The sequence below is a fragment of the Peromyscus maniculatus genome, chromosome 19, assembly GCF_049852395.1.
Source record: "Peromyscus maniculatus bairdii isolate BWxNUB_F1_BW_parent chromosome 19, HU_Pman_BW_mat_3.1, whole genome shotgun sequence".
NCBI lineage: Eukaryota > Metazoa > Chordata > Mammalia > Rodentia > Cricetidae > Peromyscus > Peromyscus maniculatus.
The window spans coordinates 14,959,678-14,982,506 of record NC_134870.1 but is presented as its reverse complement, the minus strand read 5'-3'; the positions used below and the strand labels follow the sequence as shown (position 1 = coordinate 14,982,506).

Here is a 22,829-nt window from a genome sequence, read left to right as displayed (position 1 = left end):
ATCAATTTGGCTAGGCTGGCTAGCCAGCAAACACCAGGTATCTCTTGCCTCCTCCTCTCCATGCTGGGATTAAAAGGGCATAACATTACACCCATCTTCTTCCTCACGCTTGAGCCACAAGCACTTTTTTGACCTAATTGTCTCCCAGCTCCTGCTTATTATATATAAGTCTCTAGTGAACTGTCTATAGTTGCATATATGATTGAGGGAGAAGGTTGGTTGGTATTAGCTTGGACAGGTTTTTCATGATTGGAAAATCTGCTATTCCATGTTCTTAGGTGCAGGTCATACTTAGGTCACAGGGATACAGATGCTCTAGAGCCCAAACTTTCCTGTGAGACAGACGGGGGCAGGGAATAAGCCTTAGGAATCATAAACAGGGAAGAGCGCGGCAGGCAGAGAAAACAGCAAATACAGGCTTGAGAATGAAGCACGCGGCTTAGGTGTGAAGGATACGGAGAAGCCAGCGTGGTCGGGGTGGAGTATGTGGCAGACAGAATGGAAGGTGTGAGGAGGTCCGTTGTGTAGGGCAAAGCTCTCTCCTCCCGGTGGCCACTGTGGCCATGCGTGTTACCTGCTCCAGAGCCTCACCTGTCTGCACACACTCTGCTCTGGTGAATCTGAGCCCGTTCACTGTTTTCCTCAAGAGGCACCTCTATGGGATCCATCCCTAAAGAACAGAAGAAGGGAGAAGCAAATTGAGCACCACACCAAAGGAGTGAATGCTCACTGTTAGGAAACACATCCAGTTTCATGATGCTGGGGTTTGGTTAGGCGAGGAAAGTGGCCGGCTCTTATAAACTGATTGCACAGATCTTCTTCCTCACTATCCGCACCATGGTGTGTGCTTCAAGGAGCTTCCTGGTGGAACATCTACACTGCACCACCACATCCACAGTCCCCAGGACCCTCCACTAATTGCCTGGATAGATTTCTCTGATCTATGAGTCTCCACCTTCTGAAGTCATTGTCCTCTAAGCTATCTTAAAGCATTTAGAAACAGACAGCCGGAACATGGCCATACTACCCCAAATGCTTCTGATCTCATCTGGTCTCAGAAGTGCAGCAGGGTCAGGCCTGAGTGGCACTTGGATGAGAGAAATAGACAGGCAGGATGATACTGTAAGATACTGGCAGAGAGTGTACATTCCAGAATCAGATTAGATTCAAGCACCAGCTGCATTTATGGGATTGGAAAGGTATTCCAATGTTCTTTAATTGTTATGTACACCTCTTATATACAGGACTAACATGCACGTGTAATGGGTTACATAATAGCATATTAGTATCTTGGTACATGAATTTTAACAGAAAGTATACAACAAAAACAGGCCATATTTCAACACTATTAATAAAAAAATCAACATGATACTATCTATCCAAAGCCAGCAACGTATTAAAACATATTACCATGTAGCACTTTTTTCTCAAAGCATCAAGGATAATTCAGGACAAGATAATTTACTATCATAATATATCACATCAACAGATGATGAGACTCAAGCATGTTTGTGTCATGTCCTCCAAGACCAGTCATGTGGAGAAGAGCTGGACCTCTGAGTCTGAGACTGAAAGGAAAGGATGACAGAACAGCACAAGAGCAATAGCATTGTTCCCTTGAAAAGAGGCAGGTGAACCACTCCCAACAGGGCTCGCTATCATCTACCCCATGCTGTGAACGTGCCTCAGTGGGAGAGGGAAGTTTCAGCTATAAGAAGCTCTTGCATGGCAGAGCAGAGGCCAGCCACAGCACTCAGGGCTTTTCAGTCCATTGTAGCTGCAGATCTGATCAGGCTACTGGTGCATTATATCTTGGAGAAGCCAAGATGTATCTGGAGAGACTAGAAAGATGCATCCTAAGACACTAGGAAACATGGTGCTTGAGCAAGAGAGACTTGGTTTTTGTTTGTTTTGTTTTGTTTTGTTTTGTTTTGTTTTGGTTTGTTTTGTTTTGGTTTGGTTTGGTTTTGTTTGGTTTGGTTTTGTTTTGTTTTGTTTTGTTTTGTTGGAGGGAGATGTTCAAGACAGGGTTTCTCTGTGTAATAGCCCTGACTGTCTTGGAACTCCCTTTGTAGACCAGGCTGTCCTTGAACTCACATAGATCCACCTGCCTCTGTCTCCTAAGTGCTGGGATTTCAGGCATGAGTCACCACCACCTGGAGAGACTTGCTTTTTAAATGTATCATTCTTCTATTCAAAAATACTAAATAAATATTAAAACTTAAAATTGCCCTGCCAGAGGCCGTAAGAATATAGAACAGATGACAACTGATATTCATAAAGTCAACCCACCAGATAAATAACTCTCTGATGGAGGAATCTGATCAGGCAAGGCTTACAGGGCCACCGTCTATGGATGCTGTTTTGCTTCTGTCTGTAATTTTCTCATATGCTGCTACAACTCTTCCCTAAAAAGAACAGCTGTGGGGTTCTTCCTACAGCCAATTGGTGGTGTGTTTTATACTTTCTGGGCACATGTATATGTGTGGACGGTCAGCAAGATGATTTCTTAAACTGCACAATTTTGATGAATAGAAATAATACTAAGATATTTTCCATAGCTCAGGCTGACACAAGAAAATAACAGTATTCTCAGCTACAAAGACAGCTCTTTACACCATTAGCTGATTTAAGACCTCAGAGCAAATTCAAAGCAGAATAGTTGCCCCTGCAAATGAATTGCACAAGGACAGACGTCTTGTTATTGAACCAAGGTCAAGCATGAAGTGACTTTAGTGCAGTTCTTCTCTTGCAAAACTCTGGCTGATACCATTGAAGACATAACCACCTACACAAATTCTAACTCTCTGTACTCAACTCTTAACCTCTGTTTTATGAAACAAGACTCAAGGTTCAGCCAACTAACTGTTTATGTTTAGTTCCTGAGATGCTTTTAAGGTCACTGTTCCTGGAGAAAATATGGAGTACTTGAGTGCTACATGACTCCCATCTTTGCTTTACAGACTGCACATCAGAGAACCTGACTGACAGCCTAGCGTTGCCATGGTTACTCACTTCCAGCTGCTCTGCCTGGTCAACACGACATTCCAAGCCTGAGAGAAACCATGTGATTTCTCATGTGTTATCAGAATAGCTCTGCTTCTTATTGTCTACTCAAGAAATGCAATGTGACCCTCAAAATGTAACTCATATATTGTCTAGAGTTTTCTGTTGGGAAGAAGATTTTTCAAGATGGAGTAAAAAATAAAGTTACCATCAGAACACATGCATTCCTTTCCTAATACCATTCAGATAGAAGTTTAGTTCTCACTAACATTGTAGATTTTTTTTTTTTTTTGCATACCCTGGGTACAGTCTTGGAGCAGGATCTCCAAAGACCACAGTATTGCCCAAAATCATCAGCAGCTCAGATACCCTTCAGTGAACGAATGGACAGATACACTGTATTACATCCACACTCGGACACACTGCTCAGTAACATGCAGTTACGTGTTATGTTACAGGCAGGACTTAAGTGGACCCAAAACTATCTTGCTGAGTGAAAGATACTACACAATGCTCTTGATTCCACAGTCTCTTTGATCATTAGACATTAAGGTTGGGTAAACAGAAACTACACAGGGGTAGCTCCATGAATTTCCCCTGGGATGATGGATTCTTCTATACTTGTGCTGTGGGGTGGTTGCCCAAATATGTACATGTACTAAAATTCATACAGTAGAACAAAGGGTCAATATCAGTATTCACTTTGGAAGTCTCAAATATTGACCTATTGGTTTAAGGAAAACTCAACCACAGAACCAGAAAAAGCACAGGCAAGAAAAAAAGATCAGGAAGACATGGATTTAGGATATCATGAAAGTTCAGTCATGATATTCTATAAGTTATGAGTGGGGAGGGATAAGATGCCGGAGAGGGGTAGAGAATTATATATTATAGTGGTTTTCATCATAACCATTGACTCAGTGGGTAAAAGTATCTAATACACAATTGTGTCTGATGACCTGAGTTTGACCCCAAGAACACACATAAAAGGCTAGATAGGTAGCATGCATGTGTAGTCTCAGCACACTTACAATGAGACAGGAATAAGAGACAGGAGAATCAGAAGTTCAAGGGCCAGCTAGCCTGGAGTATACAGCACAGCAGCAGAAACAAGAGAGATCTTGTCTAAAGAACAAAGAGAAAAGAGAGAATTGATTCCCTAAAAATGGTTCTGTGATGTCCACATACATGCTATAGCACATGGGCACCCACATTCACACATGCATACCATGACTTTTAAAAGGAAGAAAAAAAAGAAATATAGGAAAGAGAGAATCTTAAGAAATTAAGCCAAATGTTAAACTTTGTTAAAACTGGATGGCAGAGTTGTTTGTTACATTATTTTCTACCTCTCTGGTGGCAAACACTGTAGCCATAAGCCACGTGTAGCTATTTAAAGGGATTAAAATTTAATAAGTTTTGAAACTCAGTTCTGGTGTCTTCTAACCACATTTTGAGGATTCAATGGCCACATATGACCAGTGGCTGCCAACCTATACAGTGTAGATGCTGAACACCCCCATTATCATAAACAGTGCACTGAGCAGAACGGGCTGCATGCTCCTATATGTAGATGGCTCATGATAAAAACCAAGAGGAAAGAACCAAAGCCTAAAATACAAAGCATGATGGGTTAAAAAAAAAAAGAAATGCAACCCCTAAGATCCCAGCCTTATATCCCTTCACTTCTGACAATTTTCCCAAGATAAAAAGAACACAGACTTTTGAAAATAATGTTAACATTTGGTGGAAGAGAAGACATCGGTCTGTGTGGTTTGCTTTCTAATCTGAGAATGAAAGGTGCCCCCAGTGGTCACTAGTGGAAATGAACCCTTTTCACACCTTTGGCCTTGATGACCATGATCCTCTGCTGCAGGTCGATGAAGGGCTGGATCAGACAGAGCCGAGGCTCCTGCTTCTGACTCAGGCAAACGCCATTGTGATTCACAATCATCCAGCTCCGGTCATACAGCAGCCCTTTGCTCCCTACAGGCCACTTGGTCACCTAAACAGAAGTAGAAGATTTAGGCCAGGGCTCCTCAAAATCACTCATATCAATCATTATACAAATGCAGATGGCCTTCATGGATTCAATGCATATTTCTGAAAGATGAGAAGAGGAAAACACACAACAGAGAGAGCTTTGCAAAGGAGATGTGGGAATGAGAGGCCTTCCCTTCAGTCCCCAGAACCAGTCTCCACCCTTCACCACTGACCAGGCAATACATGCGCATGCAAAAATTCAGAGTGCAGGATCTACAGTAGCAATGCTCTGTCTCACCCCAAGGCTAGCATCCCTCCCCATAGGCATTCACAGACCCCGCTTTCTGTAGAGCCTTCTACTATAGTGGATGCTGGTCCAGGAATCTCCTAACACTACATGCGACTATACCAAAATGGTCACTGAATCGGCCCATTTCAAATCTGTAAGTTTTCTTGCTGTCCTGGTTTCAATTACTGTGACAAATACCCTGGCCAAAAGCAACTTTGGGGAGGAAAGGTTTTATTTGGCTTACAATTCCACGTCACAGCCCCGTCATTGCTGGGAAATCACAGAGGCGGGCGCTCGAGAAGATTGCATGCGTTACATCCAGTCAGAGCTGAGAGAAATAAATGCACCCATGCTGCCTGCTCAGCTAGCTTTCTTTACTCTCACACAGTCCAGGGCCCAGCCTGTGAAATGGTCCTGCCCATATTCAGAGTGTATCTTCCCACCTCAATGAACAGTCAAGAAAACACTCCACAGACATGCCCTCAGGCCAACCCGATCTAGATAATTCCTCGCTGATATTTCCTCTTCCAGGGTAACTCTAGTTCATATCAGGCTGGTCATAAAAATTAACCAGTAAATCTGCATTGTTCATATTTGTACAAAACCTAAATATAAAGCACGTCTTGTATTCCAATGCCATTCACAACCAAAAGGAGTGAGCCTCCTTGGAGAATGGATTGAAGGAAAAACCAACCCTTATCGAACCTCAGAATCCTGGTGTGTCCTTCCTGTGCTTGTCCTATGAACACAACCTCTCTGTAAAAACAAAAGGGAAGCAGAGTCCTGCCTGCAGGAGCTCCTGTGCCTACTGTTTCCATCACCCTCCTTGTTGCTGTGACCAATACCTAACGGGAAACAACCGAAAGGGGAGGAGTTTGTTTGGGCTCAGGGTTTGTGGGTACAGCCCATTACGGTGGGGAAGGCCTGGGGGTGGGGACAGCCTGAGCCTGTGGTGGCAGAAGTCTGCGGCTGCTCGTTCACATCTCCACAGACCAGGAAGTAGTGGAGGGGCAGAGACAGAGTCAAGCTGCAGATCTCAAGACCCACTTCCTCCATCTCAGATGCACCTCCCAAAGAGCCCACAAAACAGCGTCACCACGTGGGGACGACCTGTTCAAACACAGGAGCCTGAGAGAAACATTTTACATCCAGGCTCCCGCAGAGCCACCCTGGAGAGCAGGCCAATAAACAGCCTTGATCTCTATATGTCTTAAGAGGAGCCAGAGACTTTGCCATCCTGGAGACACAGGAGTCTAAGATCTTGGCAGCCTCAGGTTGCCAGCCAAGCCACCTGTCCCCCAGTGCAAGCATCACCATAAACATCATTGTTTGTAGGTGTGTGATGTAATTCAGTATCTGCAAGAGATTACTTCTAGGATTCCCTAAAAACACCCAGGTCTGTAGATGCTCAAACCCTTCTTATTAAACCATAATGTTTACATAGAACCTATGCACATCTCCCTGTAAACTGTTCCATCTCTAAGTGACCTACACTGCCTGGCACAATGTAAGTGCTCTGTGAATTGTTGTGTTGCTTATGGAGTATCGTCACAGTTGCAGTTTTTCCTAATATTTGGGGGTCATCATTGGTTGACTCCATCGATGTAAAATTCGTGGGTCAAAATGACCCCCCTGCAGTTTATTTCCACGGGGAAGATGGAGCAGAGAAACCACACGAGGGCGTGAACCTGGCTCAGCGGACCCAAATACAGATTCTTGCAGGTGGCCTAGACAAGGTGTCTAACCTCCGTCCCCTCAGGCTCCATGATGATGACCTAGGGATAATGTCACTATGCCTCTCATGTAACCATTGTGTGTCAAATGAAGCAAGGCATGTCGAGTGTTTCAGCAAAGGGCCAGGGCATCCCTCCAGCTACAGTCACAGGCAACCAGGCCTAGGCTGGAGAGACCACTTAGCTGGTGAGGTGTTTGCTGTGCAAGCGGACTGAGTTAGGTGCCCAGGAAAACGTTAGGCAAAAACGTTAGGTGTGGTGGCATGTACTTGTAAGCCCTGCACTGGGGAGATGGAGACAGGAAAATGCCCCGGTCCAGCTGGCCAGCCATTAAGCCTACTAAGAGAGATCCAGGCCAGTGAGAAGGTCAGTCTCAAAAAGCAAGGTGAAGGCACCCAAGGAATGATACCTAACATCATCCTCTAGCTTACACATGTACACACACTTCCATACACACCTGCACCCATATGCACACAGCAACAGGGTCCTCTGGAGGTCCCGGGAAGCAGTGTCATATTTTAAAAAAAATCATCCCTACCAAGAGAGGCAGAAGGAAAGCGGCTTTTCAAACCTCAACATTCTGACCTTCAGTTTGAGTTCTGCCGGCTCCCCTTCCCTTGCTACAAAAAAAAAAAAAAAAAAAAAAAAAAAAAAAAAAAAGAGGAAAAAAAAGCGCTATACACTGCCTCAAAAAAGTCGGGGGCGGGGAGAAACGGTGCTCAGAGAAAGGAACAGGGCAGCCATTTCTGTGAAGCCCTTACCTCAAATGCAGCACAGGATTTGATGGGGTAGAGGTAAATGTTGGTGACAATGTGGGACCCAAGGTCCCCGTTCAGGATACCGGCCGCTTTCTCTGGAAGGGCCTGCCGGCTGCCGCTGCCTTCACTCGGGGACAGGTACAAGTCCACGGTATCTGCATCAGGACAGGCCTCACTGCGATCTGCAGGGTCTGCGCGGGCACCTTCCTGAGGTGAGTGGCAGTCACTCTCTGAGGATAAGGCTCCAGCACCACTGGTGCCGGCTTGAAGATCAGGCTGATCCGCGGGTGAGCGAAGGTAGATTGCGCTGATGAACCTGAGAAAGGCCTGGGCATCTTCGAGCGTGGACATGTATCCAAAGGAAACCCTCACAGAGCCCGTGGGCCGGCCGTCGATGATGTCGACATCATCTCCACAGACATGACCAGCCTAGAATCAGCCAGATAAGTCAGCCAGGGAAACTTGTGCTTGGCGGATAAATTGGAGAAATATTATAAAAATTAATTGTACTTATTTTAAAATAAACTCAGGAAGGCAGAATTGCCTGGTGCCTGAGAAACCATTCCTCCTCCGCTGCAGACGCGGTGGGGGGGGGGGACGGGGGGGGGGGACACTGCTTGGGTCTCCCCTTAATCAGCTTGAAGTGGAGCTGATGCCAGCGTGAGGGACTTTAAAGAGATTAGCAGCAGTGCTTTGTGAAGATCGTTTTCCCAGAGGACTCAACAGACAGGCTAAAGTCTCAGAAGCGCCAAGAGCTGTGTACTTCACAGTCTTCCCAGGCCGAGCAGAACACCCACGGGCCACTCCCAGACCGCCTCCCTGAGTCTCAAAGGGAGGCTGGCATCCTGGCAGCAGCCTCAGAGAGGAGAAAGGCCGCAGTGCCAGCCCTTGGCCCCTTGAAGGCCCAGGCCAGCTCAGCTGCCCCTGCCACCATGGAGAAGGTGGAGGTACTCCATCTTCAAATCTAGCTGCCTGGTGTTACAGGTCACAGGAAGTACATACGTTACATGCTCGGGACACCTCCCCCGTCTAGGCCAGTCACCCTCAGAGATGTGACACCGCCTTCCATCACCATCCAGAGCCAGGGCCAGAGCTGCAGGCATTGAGTTCTGGGCCTCTCTCGCTGCCTTCTCTCTTTCTCTCCTTTTCTCGACCTCCCCCCTTCCTCCCTTTCTCTCTCCCTCTCCCCTCCTTCTCCCTCTACCTTTCTCTTTCAGATGGAGATCAATTTTTTTCTCGTTTTGATTAGTTCTTTGAAAATTTCATGCAATATATGTTGACCATAATCATACCCCTCCCCCAACGCCTCTCAGGTCCACTCCCCTACCCTACCCAACTAAGTGTGTGTCCCCTTTTTTTCAACCCTTAACAGGTACAGTCTGTGCTGCCCATATACTCTTAGATATATGACTTCCATTGGGTCATGTTCAACCTGCCGAGGGTCACATCCCTGGTAGGCAGGCCCCTTGTCTTTTTCAAAATAAAATCTAGTTCAGCGGCTGGAGAGATGGTTTCGTTGATTAAGGAGGCTTGCTGCCCAGTCCTGGTGACCTGAGTTTGAACCCTGGAATCTACACGAAGACGGAAGGAAAGAACCAGCTGTACAATGTTGTTCTCCAACCTCCACATGTATGACGTGCCACGAGTGTCCACACATATATCATGCATAAATAATAATAATAGTTGACTGGGATTTAGCATGTGCACATTCAGTGGCAAGAAAAAAAGAAACTCAAACTAGCAACTATTGCAAAATGCACAGGACTCTTTGCCACTGGCTATGGTTTGAAACTGGAAAGCGCCCCATAAGGTTCAACACTCCCCAGCTGGTGGCGCTGTTCTGGGAGGCTGTGGAAATACTAAGAGGGGGGCCCAGCTGGAGGAAGCAGGTCACCGAAGCAGGAGCTTTGAGCCCTTTCGTTTTATACATTTTCTACCGTCCAGTCAGTCACCAAGTGAGCTCCTCTCCTCTGCCATACTCCCACTGCCAGAATGCTCTGCCCAAGCACCGGGGCCCAGTGACTATTGACTGAACCCGATTGAGATCATGAGCAAAGCAAGCAACTCCTCCCAAGTGAGTCATTTACATTGGATCTTTTATCACAGTGAGAAACTATTCTTGAAAAATAATTCAAAATAGGCTGTATGTACCCAGAGTGAAAAAACCTCCACCCCAGGACAAACAGGGAGAGTGAGGATTCTGAGAGACAGGACCCCTGGATCCATGGATGAGTTCTACCCACCCCCAGCCTGGAGGGAGGCTAACTTCAGTTAGGAAGCTGTACCTGAGGAAGAGTGAATTGGGCAGGGTGTGAAGCCAAAAGTCCGCTAACAGCCCTCTTTGGTTACATTTTTAACCTCAGGCCAGTGAGACAATTCACGGGGTAAAAACACTTGGCACTAAGCCTGCAAACCTAGATTTGATCTCCAGGATGGTAGAAGGAGATAACCAACTTCAACAAGTTGCCTTCTGACCTCACACTCATGTATACACACACACACACACACACACACACACACAAATAGAGTAATTAAAAAATTACTCTCAGAGTGAAATATGAATCATACAATATTGCCACAGAGCTAATAACTTCAAGCACTTTGTATTTTATCAACTCCTTTTCTTTTTGGTCCATCCTCGGAATGGTCCTGGCAAGATGAGCCTGAAGAAGCAGCCTCCACCAGCCTCAATGACCAGCCACCACACAGTCTTGCTGACTGCAGTCTGCGTGGGCTACAGGGGCTTGTACTGACCTGAAAATGTTTCTTAACCATCTCGTCACTTAGCCCCAGGTGCCGCTGGCAGGCCCCCAAGTTACAGAAGCAGCCAGTCCTCAGGTAGATGTTATACAGGCTGGCCATTTTGTCTACCTGAGGATAAAAGAAACAAGGAATCAGTGTCAGAAATCAGTTTCACTATGATTGTCAGGAACAGAATTCTGGAACAGCATTGAACCTCTCTTTCCTAACAAAAAGATGGTAGGTGACCTAAGTCTGGACCTTGCTCTAAAAGTCATGGCTGTTATGTCACAGATGTAAAAAAAAAATACCCCCAGGGGCTCACATGCTTGAACACTCGGTCCCCAGCTGTTGGTGATGTTCTGGGAAGTTGTGGGACATTGGTAGGTGGGGCCTCACTGGAGGAAGTAAGCCACTAATTTGTGGGCCTTTGAAGTTAAAATTTAGCCCTTCCTCCCTCTGCCGAACAGTGAGGAGGTGAGGCACCCACCCCTGCCACCATGGGGCTGTCAGCCACCATTCCCTTGTCTCAGTGATGACCATATCACTTCATCTGGGAGTGAGAATCACCCCCTCCCTGAAATGGCTCTAGCCAGGCATTTTATCACCAAGATGAGAAAAGTAACTGATGTAAGGATCTATGGGCTTATTCAGCATTTTATAAAGTGTCCTGGAGATCAGAGTTTATCGAACTAGAGAAGTGTGCTTGAGAAAATATCAAATCCAGACCAAAGTCTAAGTTAAGAGCCCCAGAAGAGTAACAGTGAGTGGAGCTGGGGCCATTGTCAGCTCCTTCACACTGGTCACCACAGAGTCTGACCACAGAGCAGGACCCAGTGAGGTGCAGCACCAGCTTGGCTCACAGCCTGTCATGAGCATCATGTGGGTGTCGTATGTCATCTATGTCCATTTTCTAATTTCTCCAACTTCAGGTTCAGTCAGGATTGCTGCTCGGTCCAGGTGTCATGACTCTCTGCTGCCCCCTGGAGGCTATGGGGTGTGCACTGACTGGTCCTAAATGCTGGGCTTGAAGAATTCTCCAGCCTCGGCCTCCAGAGTAGCATCATGCCACAGTGCATACAGAGGAAATAGATTTTGTTTGTAGTGTCATCAAGATGCACGTGTTCTAGGATGTCCAGGGGAAACGAGCAGCATCTTCTAACTTTAACTGATAACTGAGTCTGTTCCAAATGTGGCCCTTCCCTACATGCAAATCAGTTTCCCTCTTTCCCCATTGGAAAAAAGTCCATGCAGAGGGTGCATCACAGAAACTGCTTTAACCAGCCCACAAATCCTTTGAAGTCATCGCATGTATAGACTTAGGCAGAAATATGGGATTCTTTGAAGCTAGGTGGATTACTGGTGATACTTTTTTTTTTAATAAATAAGTAAAGAGGAGTGGTTCTGGGCTTCACCTCATGACAACATACGCTGTGATGTGGTCTGGTGTACTGCTGGGCTACATGAGGTGACCTCAGCTGTGGCCTACTGGCCACACTGCTTTTCCATCTGTTTTAGGTGCCTTCCCATTCAGGCAAGCTGTCATCTGCTCTCTGCTCCTCTCTCTCTACCTACATAAAGCAGGCTAAAGACATACACAGCCAAGCTTGAGCAGAATTGCATATCGACGAGAGCTGTAAAGCCTCTGAGCTGAGTATGGTTGGGTGTGTCTAATGTCTACACACAGGACGTGGAGGCAGAAAGATCAAGAGTTCAAGGTCATCCGTGGCTATATAGTGAGTTCCACACCAACCTTGGCTACAGGAGACTATGTGTATAAATAAACCAATGCTTTTGAGTGAGGCTCACCCACAGAGCCTGGGCTTTCTCACAGCTCCTTCTGGGGATTTTAAAGGAAATGTCAAGAGTCAAAAAGACTTCCAAGTTTAGACAAGAACATTTCTAGTATAAAAGGGTAAGTATGATGAATATAGGGAGAGATGAACCTCCTGACTTGAGCCAAGTTTAGTAGCTAACACCTGTAATTCCAGCACTAGGGAGGTAAACCCAGGAGGGTTGCTGTGAGTGCAAGGTCAGCCTGGGCTAGAGTGAAAACCTCTCTCTCCCTCCCTCCCTCTCTCTCTCTCAAAAAAAAAAAAAGATGAATCAAAATCCCACCTGGGAGTAGCCAATGATGTTCCCACCATCATCCAGCACATTAAAATTGATGATTGGACCCTGGACATCAGGGCTGCTAAACTCAGAATCACTGTAAATCCGTACCACAGGGGCTCCGTTGGGGTAGGAGAGGGAAGACAGGGCAGAGTGGGTGTACTGTGCCAAAGCAAAGGTGTGCCGTTGTATGTTCTCCATGCCACCTAGAGACAAAAGCACACAGAGACACGGACTTCACACATAAGTCACTCGCTCCTGTCTAAGACATGCTTTTTACAACTGGTCAACCCAGACCACCAATTAACGACTTTAACTATAGCTGTCCTTATGACAAAGTTGATGTATTTTTAATAATTTTATTTTATGTTTTGTCTGGGTACCTTATGTATAGAAAAAAATTGCCAAGAGCATAGCACACCAGGTGATGCCTGGCTCACCAGACATAATCTGCTCCAGTCATGTGCTTTCATGCCCATCCCCATAGAAAGAGGAATGGCATCTGCCTGTGTCTCAGCCTCTGGGAGCTCTTGTCAGGAAAGAGCATGCATCAGACAAAAGCCGGTGGAAGAAAGAGTGGCCAGGACAGGTCAGGCGTGAATAAGACCTGGATTTAAATCCCAGTCCCCTCAGCTTGCCTGACTGGAAAGGTATTCAATATTTCTGTGACAGCTAATCTTGGTTGTCAACTTGACTATATCTGGAATTACGTAAAATACAAAAATGGAGGGCATGCCACTGAGGGATCTTTGCTTAATTTGAAGTAGAAAGATCCACTTCTAATCCAGATCTTGAGGTGGATTAATCTGGGCCACACCTTCTGCTGGGAGCCTATATAAGGACATGGAAGAAGGAAGCTTTTGCTCTTTGCCTGTTTGCCCTCCCCCTGAGAGCAAGCCCATTCCTTCACTAACATTACAGCCTACTTCTTCAGAATTCCAGCATATACTGACACCAGCATATCCAGTAACACTAACATTACAGCCTACTTCTTCAGAATTCCAGCATATACTGACGATCAACTGAGACATCCAGCCTCGTGGACTGAGCAACTACTGGATTCTTGGATCTTCCTTTCACAGCCAGCCACTGCTGGATTAGCTGGACTGTGGCCTGTAAGTCATTCTAATAAATCCCCTTTTTCATACAGAGAGAGAGATTCATCCTATACGTTCTGTTTTTCTAGAGAACTCTGACGAATACACTTTCTAAGCATCTGCTCCATTGTTGGGCAATATGGGTTTGTCAGCAGCTCCTCTGTGGGGTTGTAGAGAGAACCCAGGCAGGCAAGAGCTGATAAGACCTCACCTAGCCCAGGGACCCAGGACCATGCCTCCACCACACACAGCCATTAATCTTCGGCTCTGGAATGATCTCTGTTAAAATACAGTTGTCCACGCCTGGAAAAGCAAAAACCAACCATCCCAAGCCCTCCTGAGTGCTCTGAAGACATTTAGAATCTGACTTCACTGCACAGAGATTCTAGCTACTTGATATATGCTGCTCCCTTCCATAGATCTTGTCTCCTTCACCAGCATCATACCTGTACCTAGGATCCCTCAGGGACACAGGCAACAAAAGCCAAGTCCACTCAGATAAATGTGTCCACTGACCTGTGAGGTACTCCAGAGCATCAAATCCATGTTTCAATGCGATTATATCAAGGAATGAAATAGTGCCATCTTCGAACCTGTAGGGAACAAGCTGTCAAGCCTTGGCCAACACAATCCACATGCATTCTGTGCTAGGTAAGGGCAGCCAGGCATAGGTTGAGTGATGGTTTGTTAATAGCTCCCTTCTGTAGCCTTATAAAACTGGCTTTCCCCACCATGGGAGGAGTTTTGCATGTCAAGACCCGCCTAACTGCCTCTGGCCCTAACCAGTTCTGCAGCCTTTCAAACTACTCAGACTTCCTACGGTGGGCTGCAGTGGTGACAGAGGACACTGAAAGATAGTCACTGCCCGTGGGATGCCTCATCCCTAAAAGGCTTGAGGGCCAGCTGGCCCAAACAAGTTAAAAAGATACTTTCTGAGAGCCAACCTGGGTCTGCCTAAGGGCCTTAGCAACAGCAGCTGAGACATGATCTGGAGATGACCTGGACCAATGAGAGGCAGCCATGTCACACCAGCAGATGCATATTCATCAGACCTCCCCCCAGGGTGGGGTGGAGGGTATATAAGGCTTGCCTCTTCCTGAATAAACTGAGCTGCTTGTTTTGACATTCTCCCAGAGTCTCTGTCATTGATTCTGTGCCTACTTGGCCTCCTCCCCCAAAGGGAACAACAGCACAGGACCCTGCCACAACTGTCTTGAAACACGAATGAGGGGGTTGGGGATTTACTCAGTGGTAGAGTGCTTGCCTAGCAAGTGCAAGGCCCTTGGTTTGGTCCTCAGCTCTGGAGAAAAGAAAGAGAGAGAGAGAGAGAGAGAGAGAGAGAGAGAGAGAGAGAGAGAGAGAGAAATGAGATACACTTTGCAAGTCTGAGGAGGAATTTGAACAGAACTGGCCACAAACTCTTGAAATACTATACTCTGACCACAATGGGGCACCATTGACAAGGCATCAAGTCAAGGGGACCCCACTGAGCTCCTGGGAGGCTCCTAACAAAGGAGTCTCTAGTTCCAAAATATATGGAAGCACAGGTTTGGATTAAGTATGAAGATCTCATTAATCTTTTTTTTTTAAAGATTTATTTATTTATTATGCATACAATGTTCTGCCTACATGTGTCCCTGCAGGCCAGAAGAGGGCACCAGATCTCATTACAGATGGTTGTGAGCCACCATGTGGTTGCTGGGAATTGAACTCAGGACCTCTGGAAGAACAGTCAGTGCTCTTAACCTCTGAGCCATCTCTCTAGCCCAGATCTCATTAATCTTAAAGATGTTAACCTTCTTCACTGTCAAAATGTTTGTTGTGTTTACATTTCGTAATCATTAATGTCATCAGCATTTTCATTAACTCATCATTGATGGTTCACTGTGCCTCAGGCACTGTTCCTGGTGCTAAGCAAACAGCAGTAAACTGATAAGCAGGCTCCTTTCCCACAGCATCATGACCTATAAAACAAGGAACAAGGCTCAGCAAACACAGGCAGAGAAAAGCAAGCATACTGAGGCAGGTAAGTGCAAACACAGGGAAGGTGTGCTCAGGCCGAGTCCTCTCTAGTGAAGGCTTAAGTGGAGGTTAAGTAGAAGTCAGGAGGAGAGGTGTCAACCCAAGAGTTTCCAAGGGAAATGTTATTCTACAGAGAAACGAAATCTTCACGGTCCTTCACAGAAGCCCAGCACACTACCGGGAGGATCAGGACACCAGCAGAACAGTGATAGATCATCAGAGAAGCAGATGTGACATAAGGCAGAAATGCTGGGTGGCTCTAACATGATGTTAGCAAAATCTACAGGACCAGGGTTGCATCAGGAGGATCAAAAGTTCAAGGTCATCCTCAGCTTCAGAGCAATGTGGAAACTAATCTGGGTTTTGTGATGCAGTCTCAAAGAAGAGAGAGAAAAAGAAGAGAAAGAGAAATGTGACCACCGAAGAAGGGCTGTCTACAAGGGTGATATGGGGAGGCTTCCACAAACATCCAGATGAAGGGAAGCAGGTAACAGCAGCTGTGCACTGAACTGTAAGATCTGGACGGGTGAAAACATGGTTCATTCACCCTTCAATATGCCTGTGTGTTGTGTTAGGATTCCTAGCTACTCCCCCATCTACATGACTGCACATGTGCCGTCCAGCAGCCAGGCAAGATGCTTAGTCATCCCAAGGCCTTATGTCCTACGTAATACATGCACCACATGATCTCATAATTTGCTGGCGTGACCACGTATACGTATGCTCGGGGAACCCAAAAAAAGCAGATTCCACCTGTTTCTCCGCCCCCTTCTCTTACACCATTCACTTCCAATAGGCCTATTCCACGCCCCTCTTTACTCTCCCCTAATAAACTCTTATATGGGTTTCCTTGTGCCTCATGTTTCTCTTGCTCAGTAAACAGCACCGCACAATAAATGACTTACTGAACTTTTCATTTTCAGCTCTACTTGAGGGCTTGCAAAGAAAATGGGCTTAAAAAGGCAAGTAATAGCCAGGCGGTGATGGCGGCGCACGCCTTTAATCCCAGCACTTGGGAGGCAGAGGCAGGCGGATCTCTGTGAGTTCAAGGCCAGCCTGGTCTACAAAGCGACACAGAAAAACCCTGTCTCGAAAAAAAAAAAAAGGCAAGTAATACTGTCTGCTCTGTGAGCATCTAGGTATGCTCTGGCTAAAAGAACTCCATCAGAATCAAAAGAACGTTGTGGTCTGATCCAGCCCAGCCCTCGGATATCTGCCCCCTTGGACTGCTCCATTTCTCCAGGTCTTCCGGTCCCCGAGTCAGCCAGATGTGGTGATTCGAATAAAAATGGCTCCCATAAACCCATAGGAAGTGGTGCTATCAGGAGGTGTGGCCTCGTTGGACTAGGTGTTGGCTTTGTTGGAGGAGGTGTTTCACTAGAGGGTGGTCTTTGAGGTCTCAGAAGCCCGAGCCTGGCCAGTGTGTCACTGACACTTCCTGCTGCCTGCAGATCCAGATGTAGAACTCTCAGCCACCTCTCCAGCATCATGTCTGCCTGTGTGATGCCACGCTTCCTGCCATAAATGATAATGGACTAAACCTCTGAACTGTAAGGTAGTCCCAATGAAATGTTTTCCTTTATAAGAGTTGCTGCGTGTGGTCATGGTGTCTCTTTTCAGAAATAAAACCCTATCTCAGACACCAAATTAAGTCATAGTGTGTCTCTGTCCTGTGTTTAATTTACATTGTGTAGTGCTTTGGATGAGAACAGCCCCCATAGGCACCTATGTTTGAATGCTTGGTCCCAGTTGGTGGAACTGTTTGGAAAGGATTAGGAGGTGTGGCCTCACTGAAGGAGGTATGTCACTGGGGGTGGGCTTTGAGGTGTCCAGAGCCAGGCTCAGTCTCATTTTCTGTCTGCTGAGTGCTTGTAGATAAGATGTAAGCTGCTCCTGTGCCATGCCTGCCTGCCTGCCACCATGCATCCCACCATGATAATCATGAACTAACCCTCTGAAACTGTAAAGCAAGCCCCAACTAAATGCTCCCTTCTATAAGCTGCCTTGGTCATGGTGTCCCTTCACACCAATAGAACAGTAACTAAGACACATTGTATCACAAATGCTATTTTTTTTTCTCACTTAGTTATTCTAAATAATTAACTACTATACTTGGGTTCAAAAGGTTTTACATTAGCATTCCTAGTTTAGGGGGAGGGAGAGTTAGCTTGCTTGCTTGCTTGTTTTTGGAGGGTAGTTTTATTTTGTTTTGTTTGTTCTTTTGAGGCAGGCCTTTCTATAGCCCTGGGGGGCCTCAAATTCTCTATGTAGCTAAGGATGACCCTCAACTGAAATCCTCCTGCCTCCACCTCCCAAGAGCTAGGATGACAAGAATATGTCACCACACCGGTTCACAATTCTGTATTAGAATATTCACTCTGGAGAAGTCCTAAATGGAAGATATTTCCAATTGTCTCTTAATATGTTCTGTTGCCCACTTAAAAGAGCCTAAGTTTCGGAGAGGTCAAGTCATATGCAGCCACAGCTGCTGTGTGGGGAACGATTCCATATCCTTGTAGATCAGTAACATGCCATATAATTAACCCTGACTCTACCACCAGAGTGGAACCCAGAATCTGCACCTGGATGCTGGGCATGGGGCGGGCATCTGAGTCACCTTCCCCTCAGGCCTTCACGGGTACCAAGTGGGTAACTAGTTCCCTACCCCAAACCCATGGTGTGTCCTTAGTCAGTGGCCATGCTGGCCTCTCACACATGCAGCATTCTGGGTCCCACCTTCCCCCCTCAGGAAGGTACTCAGCAAGAGCCACTCAGCCTGCCCTACAGCCTGCCCTGGGTGTTTTTGGTAACCTCTCAGCCTGACTCGCAGAGGATGCCACCAACACTGCTCCCCGGGTTTTGGCTTTGGGTTCGGTTAATTCCTGCTGAGGAGCGGAGCAGGGTTCACTCTAGCTGCTGGGAAAGTGCGTGTGCTGTGAACTCCTGGCACGTGTTTCAGACCAGCCTCTTTTAAGATCACTGCTTCTCACTGTCATTTCTCCCTAGTGCTCTGAGGCCAGAGCCCCGCGCCCGCTGCTCTTACTTCCCTGCAGGCTTTTCTCTCCTTCCTCTGAAGCTGTCATCTGCAGATCCCCTCCTCCACCCAGGTGAAGAAGCTACAGGACAGAGTTCAGAGTCACCCATGACACACTCCAGCTGATCTCCGACTCCCAGATCTAAGCCCCGCCCTGACTGTCCTACCCGTGACATCAAACTCCCTGGACCTGGGTTCCAGACCTGGGTCCCGCTTGCACAGTCTTATAGGTCATGCATGCCAGCCTGCCTAAGTGAAGGACGCCACAGGCAAGGTTACCTTTCTGCCACCGACGGCCTCGGGATGTAAAAGTCGTCTCCTGCAAGGTAGGCAGCCGCAGTTCCTCCTCCAAAGTAGCCTTTCCTCAGCAGAGGAGCAACATGCTTACTGACCAGCAGCGCACCCAGGCCTGTGGGAAGCCCAAAGATCTTATAGAAGGAGATGGGGACAAAGTCAGGCTGGTGAGCGGACAGGTCCAAGGGGGAGGTGCTGACGTAGGAGGCTGCATCCAGCAGGACGAACCACCTCCCAGGCACATTCACAGGGCTCCTCCGCCCAGACTTGACCTCTTCTATCCACGACAGTGGGTATCTGGTGCCTGAAAAGTTACTCTGAGCTGGGTAACAGAAGAGGTGTGGAAGCTGACAGTCAGGGTCACAGGCTCCCGCACCCCTGTCCTCCGCTGACCACATGTCCTCTGGCTTGACTGGGATGGATGTGACATTCATGGCTGCAGCCACCTTCCTCATTCCCACCACAGAGGTGTGGTTGTCAGTGAGGTAACAGAAGTGACTCCCGCCGTTCTCTGGGGCCTGGGACACCCACGGAAACGCCTCTGCCACTAGTCTGAGAGCAGCTGTGCTCCCAGATGTGAAGATCACAATGTAGTCCTCTGGGGTGGTGTGAAAGTGAGTCAGGATCCTGGAAAGAAGCACAGTGTCACAGCTGGGTCCCTGCTCCACCCAGAAAATTTCCAAGTTACCTTAGGTCTGCTCAATAGGGCATCTCTACCTTCCAGGGACGCTTAGCCACAGCTGTGTAGTTAAGCCAGGGCAGAGGGAGTCAGACGTTATAGGCTGGCCTTGAACTTTCTATTTAGCTAAGGATAACCTTGAATTCTTGCAAGATCACATTTAAACTTCTTGCCTCTGGGGTCCCATCTCTGCGTGGACACAGCAGAAACCTACAACACAGAGCTGAGGCTGAAGCGTGACTAAAACGCAAGCAGTCTGTGTTCAGTCCCACGTATTTCATAAACCCAAGGTGGTGCTGTCTCCTGCAATCCCAGAACGCAGGAGATGGCGGCGGGAAGATGGTAAGTTTGAGGACAGCCTCAGCAATCTAGTGAGTTCAGAGCCAGTCCAAGACACACAAGACCCTGTCTCAAAAAAAAGGAAAAGGAAAAGGAAAACAATCTCCCTCAAACATAGCAAGCTCTAGAGCGGCCTTGGGACTAGACCTTCTTAATAAATAAATTACATTTCTTTAAATCTATACAGGAACTGGAAAGATGACTCAGCATGTTTAAATATTTCTTGCTTCTGCAGAAGACCCAGGTTCGATTCCCAGCACCCACCTGGTAGCTCACAACCATCTGTAACTAGTTCCAAGGGTCCTAACACTCTCTTCTGACCTCTGTGTGCATAAGGCATGAACATAATGCACATATATACATGTAAGTAAAACACTTACACACATCAAATAAATAAATCCAAAAAAAATGTTTTAAATCTATAACAACCTGAAAATTAATTGAAAACACCTTCATCTTTGTATTCCCCTACTCTATCACAATGACTTTTTAAAATATATTTATTTATTATTCTTTTTTGGGGGGTTTTGTTTGTTTTGTGTGGGTTTTTTTTTTTTTTTTTTTGGTTTTTCGAGACAGGGTTTCTCTGTGTAGCTTTGCGCCTTTCCTGGAACTCGCTTTGTAGCCCAGGCTGGCCTCAAACTCACAAAGATCTGCCTGGCTCTACCTCCCGAGTGCTGGGATTAAAGGCATGCGCCACCTCCGCCCGGCTATTTATTATTCTTATTGTGTGCCTGAGTATATGTATGTGCACCATATGTGTTCAGGTGCCCATGAAAGACAGAAGGCATCAGACCCCCAAGAATTCATTATATACAGTTATGAGCCACCTTGTGGGTGCTGGGAACCTGGGTCCTCTGCAAGAGCAGTAAGTACTCTTAACCTCTGAGCCATATCTCCCCCCCTATCACAATGAATTTTAAGTCAGCAGCCTGTTTTACATTGCTTTTACTACTGGCAAGCTGATCCAAAACTGATATCACTTTCAAATTTGAAATAATTTGAATTTTATTGATTTAAGTAACCTATACCATGTGGAGATTACGTATCAGAAACTAGTTATTAGGCATGGAGAACAGTTAAAGAATAGTCTCACATGCAAAAACTAGTGAAAATAATGGGGTCGTTGGGTATGGTGGTACACACCTGCAATTCCAGCACTTGGAAAGTGGAGGCAGGAGGATTAGAAGTTCATGGCCAGCATTGTTACAAAAGAGAGCTAGAGGTGAGCCACTGGACCCCCTGTCTCAAAGTGATAATGGTTCTAGGAATAAATAAAAATGCCTAACAAAACAATCTATGAAGAGGAAAGCCAGAAAATGGTGCTTCTTTCTGAAGACATAACTGGGAACCTCACCGCTCCTTCCACTCCATCCAGCTCCCACTCAGAGCCGCCATCTTGTGTTTCTCAATCCATACTGTACCTTACTCTTGCCCTCTGTCTTCTGACCTCCTGGTTATTGCCATTCACATGTTGCTGTTTAGCTGAATTCTTTCTGAACCCCCCTCAGAAGTTCTGTGGGATACAGGCCTCTGCTAGGAAGTCCGTCCACCCAGGTAACCATCTCGGATGGGCATCCCTCGGGCTCACCTGTAGCGGACCTGCTCCACAGTGTCGTGGGTGAGCTTGCTGGTGATGTTCTGGCTGTGAGGATTACCTAGCAGGTCACAGAGACAAAGCTTTAAGAGTCATAATGTGCTCTCTCCCCGGGTTCCTTTCAAAGCTCTCTCCCTCCATTTTTCAAGAACTTAAAACATAAAAGTCCTGTATGGTCCAGCAATTCCGCTCTTGGTACCTACTCAAAAGAAATAAATGCTTATATCCATACAGACTGCGCAAATGTTCATACCAGCTCTATTCATAAAGCCAAACTCTGGAGGGAGCAGAAATGGCCAGTGACTGTGAACAGGCAGTCAAAATACAGCAATCCCCATATATTAGGCAACTATTTGGCAATGAAAAAGAAAAAACTACTGGCTATGACGGGAATGAACATCAAAAACATGCTAAGATTTTTATAGCATAGAAAGAAGGTATTGTGCAGGCTGCTGGGCGAAAAATTATGCCCACCACGGCAATAGTGACTTAACTATTATGAAGGCAACCAACTGCCTTCTGATTGAGGCCATGTCAGGGAGTTCACATCTGGAATTGAAAACCTGATCAAAAGCCAGTGGCTAGGGATGTCATAGGCCCTAGTAGGGAACCTATTGTTGTTATTCTGATAAACAGACACAATGTGTCTGTTAAGCTGCCTTCTAAATATTAATATTCATGCTCATAGATTAGTGATACTCTCAGTTTTGGTCAGAAAAGCTTTTTTTTCCCCAGAGTACCCACTGCAATTACTGCAGAGACACATAACTTGTCAAAGTGCTGAGGACAAGTGACTCCTGAGTGCTCAGTCATAAATGAGACAGCTACATCACCCTTCCAAGGCTCAGGAAACATCATGGGAATGGGAACAGAAGGAAGGTAAGAGCCAGAGGAAGAGTGTTCTAGGATGCTGTCTTCTAGGCATGACATTGCTCCCTTGAACGCATAGCATCTGTGATTACCAGCATAAGAGCTGCACATGATTGGGTTTATCGACATTCCATCATGGAGCAGGATAGGGGCTTATAAGGACCTAGCCATCCCCGAATATCTATATACAGTTGATGATCAATGGGGGAAGGAGGGATATTTTCTTCAATGAAATAGTCACTGGTAAATTGCCCATGGTCCCATAAATAATCTCTCA

At 46.4% G+C, this 22,829-nt stretch overlaps 1 protein-coding gene across 1 annotated transcript in view; it reads right to left on the bottom strand.

Moving 5' to 3' along the window:
• Nucleotides 1-22,829, bottom strand: part of Mocos (molybdenum cofactor sulfurase) — a 49,160-nt gene that overhangs the window by 17,366 nt on the left and 8,965 nt on the right. The window contains 8 exon segments of the mRNA XM_006980131.4: nucleotides 592-670; nucleotides 4,849-5,011; nucleotides 7,773-8,198; nucleotides 10,524-10,640; nucleotides 12,627-12,826; nucleotides 14,234-14,310; nucleotides 19,053-19,694; nucleotides 21,677-21,743. Of these exon segments, the coding sequence (XP_006980193.3) occupies nucleotides 592-670; nucleotides 4,849-5,011; nucleotides 7,773-8,198; nucleotides 10,524-10,640; nucleotides 12,627-12,826; nucleotides 14,234-14,310; nucleotides 19,053-19,694; nucleotides 21,677-21,743 (1,771 nt within the window).